This window comes from Amblyomma americanum, chromosome 4 (genome assembly GCF_052857255.1).
Source record: "Amblyomma americanum isolate KBUSLIRL-KWMA chromosome 4, ASM5285725v1, whole genome shotgun sequence".
Lineage (NCBI taxonomy): Eukaryota > Metazoa > Arthropoda > Arachnida > Ixodida > Ixodidae > Amblyomma > Amblyomma americanum.
The window spans coordinates 156,329,429-156,352,782 of record NC_135500.1 but is presented as its reverse complement, the minus strand read 5'-3'; the positions used below and the strand labels follow the sequence as shown (position 1 = coordinate 156,352,782).

The window sequence follows — 23,354 nt, the reverse complement described above, 5'->3', positions numbered from 1 at the left end:
GTATAATCCCTTTCCTCTATGGTAGGGGTAGACAGTTCTCTCCATTGTGGCGCCACTCCCTGAATTGTCACGCTTGCAGGGTCATGAGAATCACCCGACGCCACTGGCTGGAAGGGGGTCCTTTGACGGGTAAAAGCAGCTGTGTTCTTTAGTTGTATCCGACTATAGTGTTACTTGTGCTCATGATCTCAGACTTATTTATGAAATCCACAATAGATATATGATAATGTTTTTGTGCTGTTTACATGGATTGAAATTTCAAGAACACTTGCAAATTGTGACAAAAACAGTAACAGTGCAAGAAATGAGGGACAAGATAAGGAGACAGAGAGCGCTGTATTGCTCCTCAATTTTTTGCACTGTTACCATTTTTTCACTGTGTATTACCAGGTTGCCTACTGAGCTGTGCTGCTACGTTCCAATTGCTCTTTCATTTTTGAGGCTGGAAATGTGCCTTTGAATTACACAGCCATGTGCTGAGGTCACAATGATTGGTCAACCTTGTACAGATCTACTATCTTTTGCTATAGACCTTTGGAAAAGGAGCTCCCTGGCCGCGTCACCATAATGTCCTCTGGACTGCCGTGTGCATTTGACACTAGCACGGTGGAAGTGGGAGCGAAACCTTTTCCGACAGTTCACAGAGGAGGCGTTTTGACAACTTCCTTGTCTGATGCAAAGGTCTACATGAACTCTACTATTTTTATATTGCTGCGTCGTGTTAAATGCTTAGCCCACTGCGCAGGATACAAAAAGAAAAAGCACAATTTTTTGCCTCTTACGTGCAACCAACCATGACAGCAATAGTTTGCCGGCATTTCTATGTGCAGCAGTAATAGTGACTACTTGTGCAGTGAATAGTGCCTGCCAAAAATTCATTTCTCATTGTTAACGTATAGCGTACAGAAAAAGATAAAACTGGACAAGTTAATTTTGCGTGTAGAACATAGTGAAAGAAAATGACGATACAAATGCAAGACAAGCGCCTGTTCTATCTTGCCTTAGTTTCGTTTTCGTATTTTTTTTTTCTACGCTACGTTCTAAGAGTACACAGCCTTTGTCAAAAGTATACAGGCCGCCTTGGTTTGCATCTGGGACGAGTAGTGTAGTTCGTTTTGCATCGCCAGCGCTCCAGATCTTCTCGTGGGTGCGAAAATTATCGTCCTAGTCCCCCGGAGTTCGATCCAGAGGTGCTACAAGAGCTGCAATTCGTGGCCAAGTTGGCCCAGTCGCTAAACCCGGTGGTCCGCATTTTTTGACAACGGTGAAACTAACAGGTGTCGATCGATGTGCGCACGAGTCTGCGCGCGCGATTCCAAGCAACAATATAAGAGAAGCGAGGTTAACTACAGGCATGTAAAATTTCGGGGGCCAGCGCACCGGCGAAGGACAACGCGCGCGCGCAGGGCACGCCGCTGACGTGCAGGCCCTGAATGCGGCCGAGCGACGATCGATCGGCCGAGTGCCGTCCTCCACCGCTGAGCAGCGCGCGAGATCAACATTTCCCAGCAAGCACTGGGGCTCATGGGGAGAGAAACGCCATTTTCCGAGGGTCTACTGGAAGTGGCTTGCTCGTCAACTTTGCCGCCGTGTGATGTGCCCGCGGAGCTCCCTGTAAATTCTCATGCTCGCTTTTATCCGCGAGCGACGTGAGCGTCGCGAAAATCCAATCACTGCAGTTATGCTCGTTACGTGATCTCTGCCGTGGTCGTCGTCAGGCATAGCCAGCCGTCCACCATTAGGCACCGTCCTGCGGAAACGTCTCGGCTGCGGATCCCAGCCCCGTGCTCAGCCGCCGCAGACATGAGCAGTCGGATTCCTGCAGACAAGGTGAGTCAAGCTGCAGCTGATGGTGGCATGGCTGGCTAACTGGTGCCCGTTGTCATCGATCCGCGCATGTCGCGCCTGGCGGCAGTGAGCGGACTGGGTGCGCGTCCGCCAATGCGTTTCGTCCCGAACAGCGCTCAAAACTGCCCCGCCCGCCGTGAAACGACCCAGTTGGTCCCCGCTGGCATTGACTTTCCTTGCTTCTAGCCCGATTGGTGCTTATGCGCATTTCGTGCAACTCAAGGTTTCCATTGTTACAGGGTAGTGGTCACAGTAGGCCACGCAACTAATTACTCGATGTTTCGGATACCGTGTACTGCCAAAGCAGTGGGCCCCTTATTTTTTTCATTTAGCTGCCCTGCTAGCTTTTCTCTGTACTCGTGGGACATCTGCTGAACTCCTTGACGTTAAAGGAGGCGTGGTGATGTTAATCGCCTTGCCGGAGGCTTTTGTGGTGTTACGTTCGGTACTGCAGACACGTCTGAACTTGCCGAAGCTAGGTGTAACGCTTCACATTGACGGGAAGAGTACTTGGCGTAGATGGGGTGTTAATGGGTACGTGCAATTTCAACAGACACCTATTACTGTCTCGAAAACTGCATGTTTCTTTTGGTCGTGTACGGGGACCATTGAACACCTTGCATTACAATGTTAATGCAAGCTATCGGGACTGCATTCTTTATAGACACTCCTCATTTTTGTTCTCACGATTGTCTCGGAGGACACGCAAGCGTGCATGTCCAAAACGAAACTGACCAACGCGAACGGGCTAACGTTGGACCAGCATGCGGAATCTGCACGGGAACGTGCAGAAAGGTAGTGGCGCCACCGCGTGGTCCTTAGCCTAGGACCAGTGGGAACAGCTGGGCAAAAAAGCTGGAAAGCTGGCAGAAAGCCCCAAGCAAACATCGCCCAGTTAGAGCCACTCCACCGCAGCAACACTGAAATCGGACTGCTACTGGCTGCCCTACAATGCCAACTGTGCGACTACAGCTGATCACGGCCAGCTGGAGCTGACGCCGCCAATGCCGCCGACGCGCTGACTTGACGCCCAGTGTGTGTCTTGCGGATCGGCCTTGTTTAGTGAAATTTACAGTGAGCTAATTAGTGTCTCATAGACATTGACAATGCTGATTTTTTTTTCTCTTTACCTTCTAAGTTTCCTGTGGTGCACAAACACCTGCCCCTGAGTCAGAACAGATCAGGGCCTCTCCTCTCTTGCTTGCTTGCCTATTTAGGTACCGGTGTGTAGCAGCTTTGAGTGAGAGTCCGTAATCTCTCTAGCTTGAAGTGTTCTGTGATTTGCAGTGTGCAGTCCATTGATGGAAAGTTGCCGACCATGAATGAACCAGCAATCCTTCCGTCGTGCTGCCACATTTAGCAATCCAGTCCCATAACCTATTGTCCATACTGCAGCTGCAAAATACATTACAGAATGGGAGCGCTAAAAATGTACAAGCATAAGAAATTGCACTATTCATGTTGTCAGATATCAATTGTAGCCAGTGAATTGCATCAGGCTAGTGCTTCCTAAATTGGGTTGGATCTCAAGAATAGCCCCTTTGAACCAGAGAACTTTAGGGGGACACGGTGTTCAAGTCACAAAAATCTCTATTCCGGAGCCCTCCACTATGACACCTCTTTCTTCCTAACAAAGAATTGAATTTTAAAAAAGCGTCAGATTTGGTATTTATAAGGTCTTTTAAATCACATTCCAAAAAATATTCTCTGAAAAGAGCATAGAAATGACTTAAAACAATTTTTTTGTATCTGTAGGTAGAAAAAAGTGGTTGCTTGTGCTACTTCAGTGCCAGTTTTCTCAAAAGTTTTTTGGCTAGACTTCCCTGCTTGCAGAAAGCATGGCGTGACAATGGCTTCATGGGTATTATGTAGTTTGTTGCATTGTGCTTCTTGATAAATTCCTTGTGCAGTGAGGTTTCTAATTAAAAAATAATTTTTTAACTCTACAACTAATTTGACGTAACAATAATCAGCGCATTATGCAAGCATGAATACAATGTTTTATGTAGAAAAAAATCAGGCTAAGAAAAATATTTGGAGATGTCACTGCATGAACCATTCCTTTGGCTGAAATTTTGAGTGACTGCAGGCTCCTACCAAGTTTTGTTGTCACATCAGGCTTTCTGCAAGTTTCGTTCAGCAATGAAGCTCATGAAAATTAACAGTGTCAAAAGTACTGAAGATATATCAGTGAAATTTTGTATTTAATCATTTAATACTTTTCAAAAGGGCTGTCAAAATTACTGACGATATACCAGCGAAATTTTGTATTTAATTATTTAATATACTTTTTAAAAAGGCTGCCAAATTTCATCACTCTATGTTAAAAAATACCTGCACTTCAGAAATTACTGCTTCTATTTTATTGTCAGGCGACAGAAGAGTGCTTATTAAATATCGCAAATGGCTACAGTTGCAGAAACTGTTTATTCATAGCAACGATCACTGTGCTTGCAGGAACATATCCTGCATACTGTTTTCCGGCAGCTTTTCGTTAGGTTTGCTTTTAGCAGTATGACACTTTTATTTCCGTGGCTGTGCATATTACATTCTTCCTGGATGGTTAGGGCCGCCGCGGTGGCTGAGTGGTTATGGCGCTCGGCTGCTGGCCCGAAAGACGCGGGTTCGATCCCGGCCGCGGTGGTCGAATTTCGATGAAGGTGAAATTCTAGAGGCCCTTGTACTGTACGATGTCAGTGCATGTTAAAGAACCCCAGGTGGTCGAAATTCCTGGAGCCCTTCACCACGGCGTCTCTCATAGCCTGAGTCGCTTTGGGACGTTAAACCCCCATAAACTAGACTAAACTATCTTCGTGAGTAGTTAAGCTTCACAATAATATCCACAGTTTACATCACGTGTCAGTACTGCTACCTGCATCGACACGCCTAACTCCGAATGAAAAAAAACTGCTTAGTAACCTGAACATGGAAGAGTAAGCTTCTTTGTTCAGATTTGTCTGGTGCAGGCACCATCCCTTTTGCATGCTGCAGGGCAAGTTAGTGCTCTCATATGACGTGTCAAAAACAAGCTTACTTTTTTAGCTTGGCCCCTTGTCATCGTTAACACTGCAGGAAAAATCTAGTGCTGTGAACGCTTCTGAAGTTGACATACCGGTTTACACACAGACAGGAGCAGTCTGTATGCTACAACCAAACCACTCACAGATGCTGCCACTGTTAGCATTTGTACTATGGTACACTGTGCCCCCCTTAAGCTATTCACACTTCCTATGCTTGGCCTGCTTTGGTAATTTGATACCCTATTTAGGGGCTTCTATCTATAGTATACAAATTGATGAAAGCTCGTAACTTGGTAATTCTAGTAGGGATCAGAAGTCACTACTTGGGCATCCTGCTTTTACATGATGGCAGGAAATTTAAGCAGAGTGTACGAGCCTTCTTGCAAGTTACATAAGTGCACCTGCACGGGTTTAATTGGCAGTTGGGCAATGCTCCTGACTTCCACGTGCTGGCTAGGTTGCATTTGATTGCACATAAATGTAGCCCAACATTGAAGGCCTTGGTGTTCAGAAATTTTATAAGCACATTGCAGTTTGCTTCCTTTTGACTTATTGCATTTGTGTGTCACAACACAGGCTGCTTGGGGAGAAGCCAGCTGTCATTCTATTTGGGTGCCATTGATTGCACTGTGCAAGACAGTGACATACCTGTGAGGGCAATTTTCGTGGTGAATAAGCTGAGCAGCTACCGCCAAATATGTAAACTTGCACATCTAATAATACCATGAGGAATACCATAACTGCACCCTGTTTAATATTGTACATGCTGTTTTCAAATGTTTGGCCAATGTTTGAATTTAAGCTACCAATGCAGGGAACATGATTGTGACCACAAAAATTCGCAACGTTGTTGAGAATCTGCCTTCGGGTGAACACTCAGCACCCAGAGGGTTTGCATTGAACAAACTCAAACTCCCGAGTGGCACCGTCATGGTTCGTCTTATCACTTGCATCCTGTGGCTTCGGTTTCGATGCCTTTGGTAGCATCTTTGAAACTACCTTTAACATTTGTGCCTTCCTAGTGTGTGCACTCATTTATTCTGTATGGTTGCTTTGTCAGGTTTTGTCATGACAGCCTGCACTTGTCCTTGGAAAAGCAAAGCAGTGTGCTAACAGTACCAGTATTTACTGTGTGAAATCATTGTGCTTAAAGCATAGCCCTGCTGCTTGAAGAGCCTCTGCGGTTCTCTGTGTTCGATTTCTGTCATTGTCACTCACTTTAATTTCCTTAAAGACTCTTTTCCAGAGATATTATGCAAGGGGTGGGGTTGCATGACAAATAAAACAGTACAGGTAATTGCATTTGGATGTGAGTGGTGACTGCGTCAAGAAATGCAGATGGGCATGGGATGGCAGTGACTTGATAGGGAAGGGCATTCCAGTCCACAATTGTTCAGGGGGAAAGAAAGGTCCTAAAGATGTAGCAGTGCAGGTAAGAGGCAGGGTAATCTGAAATGGGTGTGCAGTGTTGCGAGATGTGGGTACAATGCACAATGTAAGGCGTCTGACAAGCAAACAAAGGCTAGCGATTCGGTGACAAAGTTTGAGGCTTTCGAGGCAGGAATATCTTCAAAGATGAAACATTGAGGGAGCTGGACAGAGTAGCAGTCCTTGGATAACCTTGTCACTGTCTTGTCTGTGTGTAATGTTATTGATGCTGGTGTAAACTGATAAAGAACTAAGTTCACAATGCTTTTTGTAAGTGAAAGTAATGTTATTGATGCTGGTGTAAACTGATAAAGAACTAAGTTCACAATGCTTTTTGTAAGTGAAAGTTGCCTGCGCACTGCAGCCGGTCAGGTTGTTCAATACTCTCTTGTACTTCATGGTGCCCCAGCATAGCATGTTTCTGAAATTAGTTGACTTTCAGCTCAAGCTGAAAACATTTGACGGGGTGGGGTCATAGAAAGGCTCAAGAACTCTCGGGGATGGACTGCTAATGATGACCTTCAAGAGCGGTGAGGCTCGAGGTCATTGCATATGCAGGGGCACGTTGCAGTTTCGAAACAGAGCAGATGCTCAGCATAAATGCCCTTGGCGCACTTCTGTTGCACGTTAATTTTTGTTGTGAATTCATCTCCGATGCACTTGTGTTCCTGTACTGAAATAGTGGATTTGGTGGGTAAGAGAGTTTCAGAAGCATTAGCATTGCATACTTGGAATGCATTTGACATTACAAGATAGATGCTGGAGACTGCACTCGCACTGGGAGCATTTTGGCTGTGTGACTTGAGCCCTGAGCATTGTCTCGCAGGTGAACCTACGGCTGATCTTGGTCAGTGGCAAGACCAAGGAATTCGCTTTCAGCCCGAATGACTCGGCTGCAGAGATTGCCCAACATGTCTTCGACAACTGGCCTCAAGGTACGCAAAAATAAAAAAAGTATTAGTTTGTTGTTTTATTCTAGTTTTCTTCATATTGACTTAGTACCCAGTATGCAGGCGCAAAATGATTTATGCAGCTCGTGAATGCTGAGCTTCGTTACCTTAAAAGCTTGAACAGTTACGAATGGTGTAAAAGTTGTGTGTTAGCTCTGGAAGCTGTCTGTGAAGGCCTCAGTCTGCATAGCCGATGTATATTGGTATGAATGACTGACTGGCACAGCTAGAAATTAGTGTGGGGAGGGCTTTGTCCAGGCCTTTTGTGGAGTATGTGTGTAGCGGGCTGACCATGCATCTGGGCATGTTGGCTTGGTGAATTCCCATTTCTGTCTAGATTTCTTGCGCAGTGGCCAAGCGCAGGCGTCCGCGTGCTGTGTGATGTCAGTGCACATTAAAAACCCCCCGGTGCCCGAAAATAATCTGAAGGCCTTCACTATGGCATCCCTCATAGCTCATGTCGCTTTGGGGATGTTAAACCCTGTATACCGCACTATACAATGAAGAAAACACGCAGTTAAAACTTGGTGTCTCTGCTTTAACATGAGCACTAGTGAAGGTAAAGGCAGTGAGTGATAATACGCATGAAAAGCTTTGAAGGAGTTTCTTTCCATTCCATAAGGTGAGGCCTGTACGTTATTTCTTCCATTTGATCCAGAGTTCAGTGGTACAGCAAGTTTGAAAACTCAGTCGTAAACGTATTCATTCGATCATCACACAGTAAAGCTTGTGCTTTACTGTGGGCACTGCGGGGAACATGGTGGCCTTCCGAGCTTTCTGTTTCAGCAGATAATGCCAATAAGTTGTTACCAGTGTGTTCTCTGCTCTCAAAGTCAGTGTGAGAAAGCGCAGCTTTTGACTGCAGCGGTGGCCTAGTGGCTTGGTCATCCACCTTGTATATGTGGCAGGGGCTGGGTTCGATCCCCAGTGCTGCCAGTAACTTGCCGGCTTTTCCAGTGGGTGCAAGTCTTCCCCTGGCCTGGTGCTCAGCCATTTGGGCGCCATGCTTGGGGAAAGGGTCCTTGGTCCTTATTTTATATCTTTATCAGGACCTTTTCTGAGGGAAAAAAAATAGTCCAGAGATGTAGTTTCACTGCCTGAAAAAAAAAAAGCTGAAATACTGAACCCCTTCCTAGCTTCACTTGCATTACATACTAACCACTAAGCCCTGACATCTTCAAATGTGGACGGGTAGACAGTAGGGAACTATATTTATCATTGATGTCAGAGGGAAGATGCTGCAGTGAGGTTATTGTCTCCAGTAGAATTCAGTGGAAATGCAAAATTGTCAGCATGGTCTAGCTAGTAGTTAGGGAATAAATGACACCAGTACATGTACACTGCATTGGGTCTTTGATTTGTCATGCGCAATCATCATGGTTCTTGACTTCAAAACAGGACAGCGCGAAAAATGGAGTCCGTTTGATCAAGGGAGACTCCTTAAGCAATATCAGTTTCACTCTCGGTGAGTTTCGCGAAAATGCGACTTAAAAAAAATCGTTTGAGAATGCCAGAGCCAAAGGTTTATTTGTTGGTTCAGTTTAGGCTGACTATTTTCGTTGTGATAATTTGAACGTAGATTGGTTTTCCTTTTTCAGTTGATATGTTTGTTGGCCTGGAAATGGCATTTATGATCATTATGTAGCAGCTTCAAAGGTATTTCATGAACCTTATCTTGTGAGAATTTCAGCTTCTTTCTGGTGCCAAGCACTGTGACAGTGCTAACAAGTTAAATAGTAGTAGTCTTTCTTAACGACACAACCCATGTTCCTGTCTTGTCATTAGTGCATATCTGGTGTTGCTTGATAAAAACTGCAATGGTGCATACTGCTGCCTGAATAGAACATGTGTATGGACACTTGCCGCTTAGCACATTTATGATTTGCTGCTTAAGTATGCATAAGGGTATACCTTGAATTATTTGTTTGGTGCAGAGCCAGTGACGTGCAGCTCATTAATCTGCAGTCTTTTACTTGTGGGATAGACCTCTTGTTGGCTTTGTGCCCTTTTGTCAGGTGACTGCTGTTCTTTGGGATATCCAGCTTTACACGACTTTCATGTCGTCTTCATTTGCACTTTCGTGAACTTTATGGCACAAAGTTTATTTGGGGCTGCACTCTTTGCTCTCCTGGGAGCATTCATAGTCATGCAATAAAAAACTGTCGACTCATATGAAGTGACAGTATGCATCTTTTGGACTGCCTGCACTATACTCCATCTCAATAGTTCCTTGCAGCACTACCAAAGCTGCAATGAGTGTAGAGGCAACATTCTGACACTGGGGAATGTAGTTCTAGTGTAAAATGAGCATATGGGCATGTTGGATAGCATCTTTTAGGTGCTCATGCGCCAAACACTATTTCATATGGCAGGTGGTTGCTTATATCACAGCCACCAGTAGGGACTGTGCAGCCCATGTTTTGCTTTCCGAGCAACCTCTCGCGTCCAATCATTAAATCTGAAGCAGTACATTTTGGATGCAAAAAATTAAATTGCTTTGACAAAGTTACCTTCGATAAACTTTTGGCAGTGGGTGTACATTCAAGGGAATCTCGTCATGTCTGTCATTTGACGACAGAAATACGCGGAATAAAGCACTGGGTGCTTATGCGGAGTCTTTTACTCATCATAAACTTTGCCCGACAAAAATGCATTAGTGATGTGCGCTGTATGGTTGCATTTTCCAGGTTTATTTCATGCAGATGAAGCCAGTGCTGGAACAGAGTGCAAGTGTTTGTGTATTTCATTGTGTATCATTGGCGGAGGTGGGGCTTCTGTCGGTGTCTTTTCTGGGGCTTTTCAGAGCACATGTTGTGCTGCAGCTAAAAAAAACAAATTGGTTAAAGAAGTTCAATGTCGTCCTGTGCTCGTTCATAATATAGTTGTGGTACAGTTGTGGTTCGTCATACAGCTCTGAAAGCAGTTGGCAGCCTGTTCGTTACCATTTTGCCAACATGGCCTTTGTGATCCTGCCTATGCAGAATGGTCAGAGGAAGCAGTGTCCAAGGCGGAAATCCTGCGCCTCATCTACCAGGGGCGCTTCTTGCACGGCAACGTGACACTGGGCGGTAAGCTAGACTTTATGGAACATGCAGGCCATTAGTGCGGATCATAAGTTGGGTAGCCGTCTAAGCGTGCAGCCTTCGTCGTCTGCAGTATTAGTGCTGGTCTTGTGTGATGCTGCGGGTGGTGTGGTTTGGTCGGCGAAGCTTAGTGGTCAGTTTGCACAGTTGCTATCAAAGCCGTTGCTCTGCCTTCCACGATGTCTGAAATGCCTAGTCAGCAGTTTGTGGCGGTGTGTTGAGTTTTTTTTTCCTTGGGGTGGCACAATTCCTGTATTAAATAAATGTGTTAAAGCTATCAGGTATTCATGTTTGGCAGCTGGCTATGCAAACGAAAGACTTGTCAAGTCATGCCAGCTGTTGCAACATTGTTAATTAGCTGAACTAAAAAACTTAGGTTCATAATGTATATGAGTACCTCGTTGCAATTTTTAGATTCATAGCCCGTGGTAAGTAGGAGCTAGCCATACTGTAGTCGGATAGAACTCAAGGATGCAGCGGCTTTTCCCCCGTCAAAGGAACCCCTTCCAGCCAATGGCATCTGCCTATTCTCACGGCCCTGCTAGTGTGACAATGCAGGGAGCGGAGCCACAGTGAAGATAGGGCTCTATTCCCGACCATAGGGGGAAAGGATTATTCCCTTTCATCTGCATCATACTAGTGGGGTCATGGGAATCAGCCAACGCCCTTGGCTTGGCTGAAAGGAGGTCCTTTGACAGGGAAAATCCACTGCATTCTTGAGTTGTATCAGACTGTAGTGTCTAGATTTTGAAACATGCGATTTGTCTCTGCGTTGAGGCATGAGTAATTCTGGTATGCTGAAGTAGCACAGTGGCTTGCTTGCTGAGACACCTGGTCTGGAGCATCAAGAAGCCCAGTATCTTGCCCTGCCATGCAACTGTGCTCAGTTTCAAACTTAGCGTGGAATGTTCTGGAAGCTAAATCAGTAGTGCGCCCACAAAAGCATATCGCTGCGCTGAATTTCACTCATACTTCTTGAACCCTCGGTGAGGGTTTGGGTGAAAACGTGGGGTGGTGTAAAATGACACGCTATGTGTCGCAAATCACGGCCAATGCAGTCAGGTGTGAATTTATTGAACCCTCCGATGAGAATTTTCGCTGATGCCAAACTACTTTTTCGGGCGTGGATGGAGTCTGACTGCCTAGGTGTGCCAACCGCATATCGCTCCACTGCTTTGCACCTTTGCTTCTCCAGGTCCCTGTGGGCGGCAGGATGAAAATCTAAGGGTAAAACGAAGTACAGGTCATTGCCAGTCCCTGTACTTAAGCTTTGTCTCAACAAAAGATGCTTGTCTATATTTTGGACATATTGCAAACTACTTTTTGGGCGTGAACGTGGCCAGCGCGAATAGGTGCGCCAGCTTTGGCAGCATTGCAAGCAATGAATGAACAGTGTAGGCCAGGATTTTTTTTTCCACCATCTCCCTGGTTTTAGTGTGCCACAAGGCACCAAGCTGTTTCTTGAAGCTGTGGCCCACATACCACCCAAAAAGGTTAGCGACATGTGCTGGATGTGACTGTGCGTATTCATTGTGGTTCCTGTTTAGGTGCTAAGGAGAATCACGTTAGAAATCTGGAGACTAATATACGTAGCTGTGACTAGCAGCCAGGTGCAGATCTGTAATTAGCATAGGGTGCCATACTGTTCTCGCTGTATAGTTAACTGTTGATATGAGTGTTGTGAAGAAGTCAGTGCAAAACCGGATGAGGGACAGAAGAAAAGACACGAGACATTCGTCAGCGCTACTACGAAACTGTTTGTTTGAGTGGTATTCAAGTAGTCAAGTTGATAAGGGCCTCTCCTGTTTCCTCCTGGCTGGCACTGCTGACAGTATTGTCGAAGGAATAGTCTTTTTAAGAACTCTGAAAAGCCTATATTTAAGTATTACTTAGGCTCTGAAACACCTTCTGGGAAGAGTACATAAACTCTCTCAGTCACTACATCCTCTCGTCATGAAGACCTAAGCCAAATAATGCACTTTTGCATTCAGCAGAGGACCCACATTCAGGTGCGAAAGTTGGCAAGCCCTTTCTGGCCACTTTTTTTATGCTCGCGCCCTCCTTCGTTGCACGCTGCTGTGTAATTCTGTTCAGAGATGGATACTAGTTAAGATTCTTTCAGGCGTCATGCAGCTACCATGGCCACGGCCAGTCGGCAGCATGGGTGGTGGGGCTGGCGGAGGAACACCGACCTTTGAGTATGCACAAGGTTGAAAGAGGAGAGGGAAAGGCGCAAAGACACTGAAATTCAAATTTTGACGTGGGATAACTTAAGCTTCTACAAAATGCATTAAGAAAATGCTTGCTAGTGAATATTTTTGGAGCGGCATCCTTTAACATCCCAGGAATACCGTACCTTTATGGAAAGCCCCTTTAAAATCTTTGCTTAAGCATCTTGTACCATCATGTTAGCATTCTAGAAAGAAAACCAGCGCAAGAGACAGAGACACAGAACAGGAACACGACGCTGGAACACAGGACCAGCGTCGTCCTGTGTTCCAACGTTGTCCTGTGTTCATGTTCTGTGTCTCCGTCCTTTGCGCTTGTTTTCTTTCTACAATCGTGTACAGACTCGCCTAGCTCTCCACTCTACTGAATCATGTTAGCATTCAGGATCCTTCTGCTGCTTGGGGACTTGCCATGGTGACTTAGTTGCTGTGGCATCCGGCTGCTGAGCCCAAGGACGTGGGATTGAGCCCTGGCTGTGGCGACCATGTTTTGAGGGAGGCAAAATGCTGGTACACGCGTGTGCTGTGCATTGCCAGCTTACATTAAAGAATCCAGGTGGTCTAAATTAATCCGGAAGCCTGCAGTATGCAGTCTCTTGTAGGCCATATCCATAGCTTTGGGACGTTGAACATCATGTACCTAGCATACTTCCTGCCACTTTGCAAGAACACATTTTTTCATGATTATTTCATTCCTATAGCAGTATGCAATTCAAACTTGTGTACTTGCAGCATTCCATACAAACTGATCTTTCTTCTGTGTTTTGCTGCGCATTCTCTTTGTTGGCCTTCACTCCATGAATGGCATGGTGGTGTGCTTCCATGTCCCAGCCAGCTGTTAATGTGCTTGCTGAAAAACAGTTCATTTGTGCGCTCTTAGTTGTAACCGGAATGTGGCTTAAAACCAATTATCAATAATGCTGCAGTTAGTTGGAGCCCCTGAAAATTTTGTGGAGTGTTCCGATAGCTGTTGGAAGCAGAGCTCAGTTTGCACACTATGGCAGCACAGTCACTTCACAATCTGCAGCGAGAGTGCGGAGGTGGGCACTGTCATGTACTGAGCACAGCAAAAATGCAGGGAAGCTTTCCAAGAAATGTTTTGCATTTAAAATTCAGTGGAAAAGTTTGTTCCTAGTTATCCTGCTGCTTTAGCTTTGTAGAGTCAAACCTCGATATAATGAACACGGATATTATGAATTATTGGCTATGTCAAACTCTTCGTAAGCATTGTTGCCAAACACATGCAATTTATACTTTATATATTGAACACGCTTGGCCGTGAAACGGATATGTTAACTTCCCAGTGCCATATGGGGCCCATTCTGATGGCAGGCCTGACTTCACTGCACTACAAAGCATTCGCACCAAGGTTTGCGCTTTTATCTCGCACTTGCGAACAGCGGTGTATAGGGTTGGAGTATAGTATGCGGCATGCGTCCATGCCTTTGGCATCAGTCGACAGTGCCCTAGAAGCAGCAGCACAGGTGGTTGTAAGCTTGCAGTAACAATCCTGCGCTCACGTCGGCTGCTGCGGACGTGGAAAAAACGGCGATAGCTATGGCTCTGATGTACCGCTTTCCATGCGACATGGCTTCAAAACGCTGCTGAAACCTGGTAGTACAGTAGAATCTCGTTACAACGAACTTCACGGGACTGCCGAATTTAACACTTTCCTGCCCATGGGAAAAGTAGTGGTTTTTGGGTGGTATAGGAAATATTTTTGTTCCTTCAACAAAACATGCTTGATACTCAAGGAAATAGTATCATTGTTGAGAAGAGGAAATTGTCTTTTTAATGGTGTTAGTCTCAATGAACATGCTAATTGTAGAAAATTTTGAAAAACAAAATTGCACAAAAATTTCAAACACTGGACAAAATATACAAAAACATCAACATTTTTTTACACACACAAAATATAAAAAAATTTCAGTATATACATTTTGTTGAGGATACATCTGTACAATGTTTCACAAAATTTCAGCTTTCTATGTCTAGAACTTATTGAGGCGGAAAAAAAAACGTTAGGCATGGTGCGTGTCATGCCAACGGGCAAAACAGTTTCTCGACGTAGTGAAACACAAATTGATAGCACAGGTCTCACAGAAGACATTTGTTTTCTGTTCAACTTTTCTGTCTTCATAGCACAAATTACAGTTCCTATAACGCTCCATTTTTTTTTGCTTGTGCTGAAGACCTTGGGGTGCACCACCTGGTGGAACAACTGGAGGAACGGCGGGGTTTACAGAAGGTCGCTCATCAAATCCCAGCAGCTGCTCAGTCAGTTCTAGTCTGAAGGCGAACTGGTCGAAGCGCGAGATTCTTGACAATTCTGCCACCTCTGGATGCTGTCGGCGGTGCTCATCAAACAGTATAAAACTGTTGACTACAGCAATGTCTATACAATGGAAGAACAGGGTCTTCCACCAGCGCACGCACTTCATGAGGACGTTGTAGGATCCGATAAGCTGGTCAGATTTGTCGACTCCCAGCATGCCCACATTGTAGTCGTCTATGAGTTGCGGCTTTCTGATTGAGACTTCGGTCCATTTGTTCTCGACTTTTTTTCTTCGCTTCGCAATAACATAGTCGTTAGCGGTGTGGGCTGTCGACATCATGTGGACAACCCGTTTATCCTTCCATTGCAGATACAATACGTCCTTGTCCCGCAGCCATCGAACATCTCCTCTTCCTGCTTTTTTTTCCCATTTTGTGTCCTTTAGTTCGCTGGGAAAACCGCAGCGGTCTTTTCGGGTCATTCCGCAAGCTAGTGTCTTGAATTCCAGTAGATGGATGAACAAAGATGTTGATGTGTAAAAGTTGTCCAAAAAAATTAAGTATCCCTGATCAAGGTAGTTCTCACACAGCCGCGTCACAACATCAAATGCCAAACCACGTGCACTGGGCGCTTCTCGCTTTCCGGTATACACATTGAATTGAACCGTGTAGCCAGTTTTTGAATCAGCCAGAACCCACAATTTATACCCCCATTTTATTACTTTATCCCTCATATACTGCCGAATTCCAGAACGACCTTTCGACTTCACCATCCTCTCGTCAATGGACAGGTACCGATGCGGCTGAAAGAACTGCAGAGACGAAATGTTCATGTGTTTTAGCAGAGAAGATACGCGGTGAAGCTTCCCGTGGGTTGCGGCAGTGGTCTTCTCTGGGTCCGTCACACTCAAGAATGCCAGTAATGCCTTGAATCGCCTTCTCGGCATCACTTTCGGTGGTACAAGGCCTGCGAACAATCTCCCCGTGTTCCAATATGAGTGCAGACGTGGGACTTGCACGATACCCATGTAGATTAGCAGTCCGATGAACTTCTGCATTTCATCCGGTGTTACTTCTCTCCAGGACCCATCTCTCTCACCGTAAGTTGGTTTTTCAAGAATATGCATCCAGGCACATTTATTTGTATTGTCGCATATCTCTCGGATGATTTCACCAGTGAAAAAAAGAAAAAAGAAATCAACGGCTCTGGAGAACCGCCTAGCGCCACTCCGGAGCGCGATGCCAAGGTCGAGGCCTGGCCGTCGTGCAGGAGAAAACACGACACCCTGCGCAGCCGCCGGCAAATGGTCCCTCCCGAAAGACGTTGCCACCCTGCAGATAAGAAATCTGACCTTCAGCACACGGAGGATATCTACAGATCAGCGTGGGAGCGCAGCGAAACGATTCAGAGAAACCGAAACTTACCGACGGATGCCTGCGGCCGTTCCGGGCTGGATCGACGCACTTTCGCTTTCAGTACTAAAATCCGATGAACTGAAGTTGTCCTCCGAGTCGCTGCTGCTTTCATCTTCAAAAACATCGCTCGCAGATGCATCGGGATCGATGGAAGCGCGACGTTTGCGCAGAGCAGAAGCGCGCGATGTCGACGCCATCACGGACACAACGAGGGAGCGTCACCCAACTTCGAAGTGTCGTTTAAAACCCCCGCGCAGCGAAAACGTGAAACAAAAAACTGAAACTGAAAAAATAGTTCCTTTATTCCTCACTAGATGGCGCAGCATGCCCGTAAACGCTTCGAAAGCGCGTAAATACGAACTTGCAACCATCGATAGCGGGCTATCGATGGGCATAGGCGTGGGCAGGAAAGAGTTAAATCGTTATTTTGAAATATCGTAGTACTGAAAAACCATTATTTTCATGTCAGTAATGCATCACAAGAACTAAAATTACGTACCTTTGCAGCAGATTTACCTGTTGGTAAGTAAATAATAAACGATAACGCTGGGCACAGTTTAACTACAATTTATTGCTTGAAGAAGTCTGTTATCTTCTTCTGGTGAGTAGACGACAAGCACTGCAGGACGAACGCCTCCACATCCTCGACCTTCCTGTGCACGTCATCGGGGACATCTTTGCAGCGCCCGAGGAATGATCGGGTCTTCTCTAGAAAGACTAGGACATCCGAGCCGGAAACAATCTCTTCCTCTTCGTGCGCTGATCCAGTGTCGGCATCGTCTTCGTCGCTACTACATTCTTCTTGCTCACGCACTTGATTCACGATGTCTTCGGTGGTGAGCTCCGCGGATGTAGCCGCCGCGCTGTCGCTATCCACATAATTCGAAAGTCGCTGTCCACATAAGTCTCTGTCCACGGTAGTTGCCCAGCCGCAGACGTTTTCTTGAGGGAGCCAGCTGCGACTCTCGATGCAGTTTTATGATCTTGTCCCGATCTTTGAGCATCGTTGCCATTGTTGATGGTGTAATGTCAAGCTCCCTGCACAAGTCCGCTTGCTTTTTTCCAGCAGCTGCGACAGAATGTCCGCTTTTTCTCTAAGCGAAAACTGGCGTCGCTTCTTTTTAACGCGGGGGCCAGGAGAACTCATTGTCAGCAAAGCTAATGCACAACACAAACACAGCGCCGATACCTTTGCAGATCCTAACGTTCGCTGTCGACGTGGTGACACTGCGCTGAATAGGCTTAAGGGGGGGACACGGGTCTTTCGGGCCGAAAAATCTCGAAAAAATCAGTTTTTAGAAAATGTTATTTTCGAAATCAGCAGCCATTTATCTACCTCTCTGTTAAATTTCTCGCCTCTAAGGTCAGTATTTCACTCACAATACCAATTTATATAATCCATGTCGCCCGAATTTGAGCTGAAATCGGCGCCGAAACAGCAGTATTTCGCAAAGCGTAGCTCCCGTTTCATGCACGGCACCGCAGCCATCTTGGTCTCATTTGAAAAAGCCGCCTTTCGCCTTCAATTTCCCGCCACTACGGCTTCCGTTCGACCATTGGTTGCCGAGAAAATAGCAAAAAAGAAAAGGTAGTATTCAAAATCCTATTGGCTGCCGCGGATCACGTGACAGCAGGTCGTCATCCGATTGGTGGAGCTGGCTGGCAGCGTCTGCTTGATGCGCCCGAGCCGCGGGGAGACGCGACTCTTTGTGCCGGACCGTGCAGTGCAAGAAACGCGCAGCGATGCCTGGTTCAGCGCGCAAGGTGCACTCAAGGCATAAATTCGGCAAGAAAAGGAAGAAGTCGCTGGTCGATAACCTCGAGACGCCCTTCTGTGCGCCCCGACAATGATGAAACTCCTGCGCTGAACGATCGTGTCGGCGAGGCCGCGCAGGTAGGCCTAACGCGCTCCGCAGCACGGGAAGCTGTAAGCGGCAGCGCCCGCATCCGCCGTGATACAGTGATGCTGGAGCCCTCAGATGTGCTCCAAAATAAGACGAATACTGAACAAAAACTGCGAGAACTCGCCTCAACTCCAGCAACGGAGCGGAAGCCTCGTTGTTTACGTGACGGCAGCGCGTCGGACTGTCTGCTCGACGAGGCAAGCTTCACGATCGTTTGTTTGGAATCGCTCAACAGTTTGTTGAAACTTGCGAAGTGTAAAACGTGTGGCGGCAATGACTTGAGCTTCGTAAAAGATGAGCGAGAATACGGCCTTGCCGTTAAACTTTCTCTTCAATGTGCGAGCTGTGGAGACGCATCGTCTGCATGGAGTTCGCCGCGGGTACGTGGCGATCAGAAGATCAACCCTTTTGTGGTGAATGTGCTCGCTGCTCGTGCAATGCAGAGCACTGGCAACCAGCAGACAGCTCTAAATGACATTTTTTCATCGCTGAACGTTTCGCACCGCGGTCTCCACAATAAAACGTGGCAAGACTATGTGAAAAAAAAGTTGACACCTGCAGCAGCTCGTGCAGCCGAAGAAGTTACACAAGAGTGTGCGCGGTCGGTTCGAGAAATTTATAATGAATTGGACCTTGGGAACCCCGGCAATATTGCAGTATCATACGACGGCACTTGGATGACACGCGGCCACACATCCCACATTGGTGTGGGAACCGTCATCGAACTGTTTACCGGGCTTGTGCTGGACTATGTTGTATTGTGCAACTTCTGTGCCGGCTGCGAGCGAGGCCCAAAAGAAGGTGACCCATCATACCAGTCCTGGAGGGCTGGGCACCTATGCCAAAAAAACTCAGAAAAAAAGGCTGGAGAGATGGAATTTGAGGCAGCCCTTATTCTTTTTGAAAGGTCGTTGAAGAAGTGTGGCCTTCGCTATACCACAATGCTTTCGGACGGTGATAGTCGGGCTTTTCTAGCTGTGCAAGAGGCAGATGTGTATGGATACATCAAAGTAAAAAAAGAAGACTGCATAAACAACGTGCAGAAACGTATGGGAACAGCGTTGCGGACTTTGTTGTCCAAACACAAACACCTGATAGACCTCATTGCTTGGTGTCCAAAATTATATTTTACCAGGCCCACTCAGCTAGGCGTAAACCAGACTGAGCAGACTAGGCGTAAACCAGACTGTGAGCAGACTGCCAGAATCTCTTCAGCTCACGCACTGTGCGTAAGCTGGTGCGAGTCGCCTTTGTCTGGACCATCGTAGCACATGGTAGGCCGCTACAGGTCTGACCACCCCAGGGAAAAGGGAATGGATTACCACTCCTCACCCAGAACGTTGCGAACCTACTGTGCCAGCAGTGGCAGTAGACAGTCTGGTCCCCAGTGGTGGAGCAAACCAGCTCTCAGTCCTCGGGGGTGTGCCTTGGTATAGATTTTAGAGGGTGTCTTGTTTCGCGTTTTTGGTGGATTGGTGCAAGTTGACCTTCCAGATCTACCTTTAATATAGCATTTGTAGTCTTGAGTCATTAGTGTGCTTTTTCGTTTCATTGGGCTGAATAATTCGCGCTCAATTTACCAAAAGTAATACTGTTGCCGTACGGCCACTTCCGGTCTCAATCTAGTCCAATTCCGGTTGAAGTTCTGAGCACCCGCTGCAGTGGCGCAGTGCTTTGGTGTTCAGCAGCAGATCTCAAGGTCACAGGATCGAATGCCAGCCTCAGCCGCTGGATTTTGATGAAGGCAAAATGCAGAAATGCCCGTGTGCTCGGCTGTGTCGGCACACATTCAAGAACCCCAGGTGGTCAAATTTATCCGGAGCCATCCACTAATACGTCCCTCATAGCCCATGTGTCGGTGTGGGATGTTAGAACTCTCCACATGCAGTGCTGCTCGCTGTATTTGACGAGTTGGCCTTCTTAATAGACGGATGGAGCTGCATGCACACATAGTTGTATGGATTCTGGCAGAAAATGGGTTTCTCATCAGCGAAAAATAAACTAAAACACTTGTGATAAAAAATTGAGGCTTTGACGCAGCTTCAGCAGATTCCGGCAGAAATTCTCACAGAACACCATTCTACCCTTCTGCGCATGTGGGTGCTGCGATTATTCACTGCTGCCCAGACAGGCACGTGGCGTCTATACAACTTTGAAAATCAAGCCGTGCTGAATAAATTTATAGCTTCTATTGAATATTTGGCACATCATAGCCTTAGCTGCTTTTTCGCCATTGAACTCAATATAACTTAACTATTCTGTTGAATATCTTTCTGTATGCCTCATTTTTAGTTTGCTTTATTGTTTCCTGGGTACAAGGGTAGCAGCTGTATTGGAGTCGAAAAGCACGCTCACGCTCAGGAATAGTCTTGGGATCGAGCTCAATCACAATCGAATTGGTCATGTGGCCATGTTAGATTTGCATTGAGTTTGATCTCCATCGAAAGTGCTCGTTTGACAGTGGTATAAGGTAGCCGCTGTAGTTAACTGAAATTCCAGGGCCTAGGTAGACACAGAAGGTGCGGCTATGTAAAAGGTACGCCGTTCCATTTGCAGCTGGTAGTTTCTTACTGAAATGCACGCCACTTGCATGCGATTGTGTGTTCAACAGAGAACCGAATGCTGAAAGTAACATTTGCTGCCTGTTTTCCAAACCAGAGTGGTGGACAAAAAATCATGCCATAGCCCTCTGCATTTTGTATGGCAAGTTCCTCACTTGGCAGGCACATCTATGCCCATTTGTTATACTCAGCTTCGCAGAGGAAATCATTTGGGGCAGCAATGTTGCCAGAGCGCAGAGTGTTCCTTTAAGAAGAGTCTGAGGACAAATTGAAATTGGCCTGTATCAATAGATTATTGCACTCTAATGACAAAGATGTTATTTCACGGAGAGCTTGTAAGCAAGTGATGGTCTCGAAACGAGATACAGGTGTCGCCACCACCTGCCATTTTTGGTGCGTACAGTGCAGTGCGTCGACATTTTTTTTGCTCAGATTCCCGAGTCTGTGCAACAGGGCTATTCATTCAGGTGATCGTGAGGTTCTTTTCAGTCTTGCCGTCACGACTATGAATCAGTATGAATAAGGGAAACGAACTTTTGTTTTGAAATCCTGTTTTCTCGGCTATCAAACTTGGCTGCCGGGCAAACATCAACAGAACGAGAAAGAGCCGCACAATCCATTGGATGGGGTAGTGCCGAGTGACCTTTTTGAAGTAGGCAGTGGTTTGGGACCTGAGAGCAGTGTTGCCAGAGCAGAAAAATAAAAGTTTGGCAAAAACCGTCTATAAGATGCAGTACTTTGGCGGAGAGCTTTGTGAGGAAGTGAGAAAATTTATTCAGCGGGATTAAAAGTCGTGTTCCTTCCATAGTTAAACATACTTAGACTAACATATGCTATAGATTAATTTGCTATGAGAAAAGGGTTTGCAGTGTGGCATGTCTCGAGCAACTTGCCGTATCCAACAGGCCTCATCTGTCCAGTTGTTGTGGATGCATCGTCAAGAGCCCACAATAAGTTGGTCGATTGCTGAGAAGTGGCGGCACGTTTTGTTTCACTGCAGCGCTGCAGCTGCCCCTGGGCAAGACTACCGTGATGCACCTGGTGCCCAGGGAGAACCTGCCAGAGCCCAACTCTCAAGGTGAGCAGTGGTGCGGCCGCCTGCGGCGGTGGCCGCCCTAATGGCGATCGCCATTCCCTCGCAGATCAGCGCCAGAAGAGCAAAGAGCGGAGCAGCGGCTGCTGTAGTGCCAGCTGCTCCATACTGTGAGAGCCTCGCTGGATCGGCCCTGTACATAGCCTGAACAAAGAATAAAAAGCGGACGCTGTTTGCGGCGACCATGTGTGTGCGCGTCGAGCAAGGCGCGCAAGTGGAACCATCCCGCCCTCCACCACCACCACCACTACCCCCCTCCAAGACGACAGCGGTGCGGCGGCGGCGGGGGCCACAGACTGCTTTCCCGGTGCCGCCCTGAAGTAGTCGTCGACATTGGAACCACCTCCAGCGCGACGGAGAGCACGACGCAGCGTTGCATCGCATTGGCGTCCAAGGCTCGTCCGTAAATTACGCCGTGTTGCGTCGCAACCACGGTGGTGCTCTGAAAGTAAAGTGTGGACGCACCGTGAAGTTTCTGCGTTGGTTTGTTTCTCGTGAGGAGCTACTTCACGACTGCATGATATCATCGGCCGTGGCTGTGTCAGGCGGACAGTTCTTGTGTGGATTCGTTTTTGAGAGACTGCCACTAAAGCGCCCACAGTTAGCCTACTAGAACTGTGCCTCTGCTTTAGGTGTAGCTTGGAGCGTGACCCGCTCGCTCGTTCCCTTATCTCGCCTCTGCAAACCAATAAAGACGCGGTAGTATCGTAAACACTGCTGTTGCTCGGCACTCCCTCCTCACTGCCCCACTCCCCTCCTCATAACACGATACGCGTTGTTCTGGTGTAGTCACCCGTAGGAGCCGAAATGCAAGACGCCCGTTTGCTGTGCGGTTTAAGTGCAACCCCATGTGGTTCAAAATTTCAAGCTTTACTGCAGAGCCTTTTTCTCCTTTCATCCCCTCCACCCGCTCGTAGGGTTGTTCGTTATGACGGAGCCCTGCGGCCGTTTGTTTTATCAGACTCTCTTACTCAGCCGTCATATAAATTGTGACTGCAGAGTCTTACTTATCTGTACTAGGCGAGTTCTCGTTACAATAGAGTGAGCTTGACAGGGGTTGCGCAGTTTGCCCTTCGCCATTCATTTTAGTGGTCCAACATAGCACCCTGGCGTTCGACCATTTGCTTAAATGTGCACACACTGCGAGTCTTTCAAGATGAGTGCAGATGTGCGCACTTTTGGAACAGTCGTCAAAGATGAACTTCAGCCAGTGCAAGGACTGATCAAGACCAGCCTGGTTCAAAAGGTTTGAGGCAATGGTGTCTGGTTGGGTACCATTACAAGAGTAAATTGTAAATATGGGGGGGGGGGGGGGGGGGACCAAAGTCTTATGACAACACTTCTGACGTTTGAGCTAATGTGCTCGCGCAAACGAAGTACAGCACGGGCGTACATTAAATGCTCGAGTCTACTTCAGTTAAACAGCATAAAATCTTAAAATTGATCTTGACAGCCATCAAGAGTTGAACAAATTGTGTAACACACCACATCGGGCTTGGAACTTATTGTGCACACTCTAGATTTGCAAATAGTGCCCCATATTTTCCTG

General features: G+C 46.7%; 1 protein-coding gene across 1 annotated transcript; it reads left to right on the top strand.

Moving 5' to 3' along the window:
• Positions 1-1,507: 1,507 nt before the first annotated feature.
• Positions 1,508-22,276, top strand: LOC144128591 (ubiquitin-like protein 3). Its single transcript, XM_077662120.1, has 5 exons — positions 1,508-1,830; positions 7,123-7,231; positions 10,228-10,314; positions 21,713-21,790; positions 21,855-22,276. Exons 1-5 carry the CDS (start codon positions 1,804-1,806, stop codon positions 21,917-21,919), a joined length of 366 nt encoding a protein of 121 aa, XP_077518246.1. The 5' UTR covers positions 1,508-1,803; the 3' UTR covers positions 21,920-22,276.
• The last annotated feature ends 1,078 nt before the right edge of the window (positions 22,277-23,354 follow it).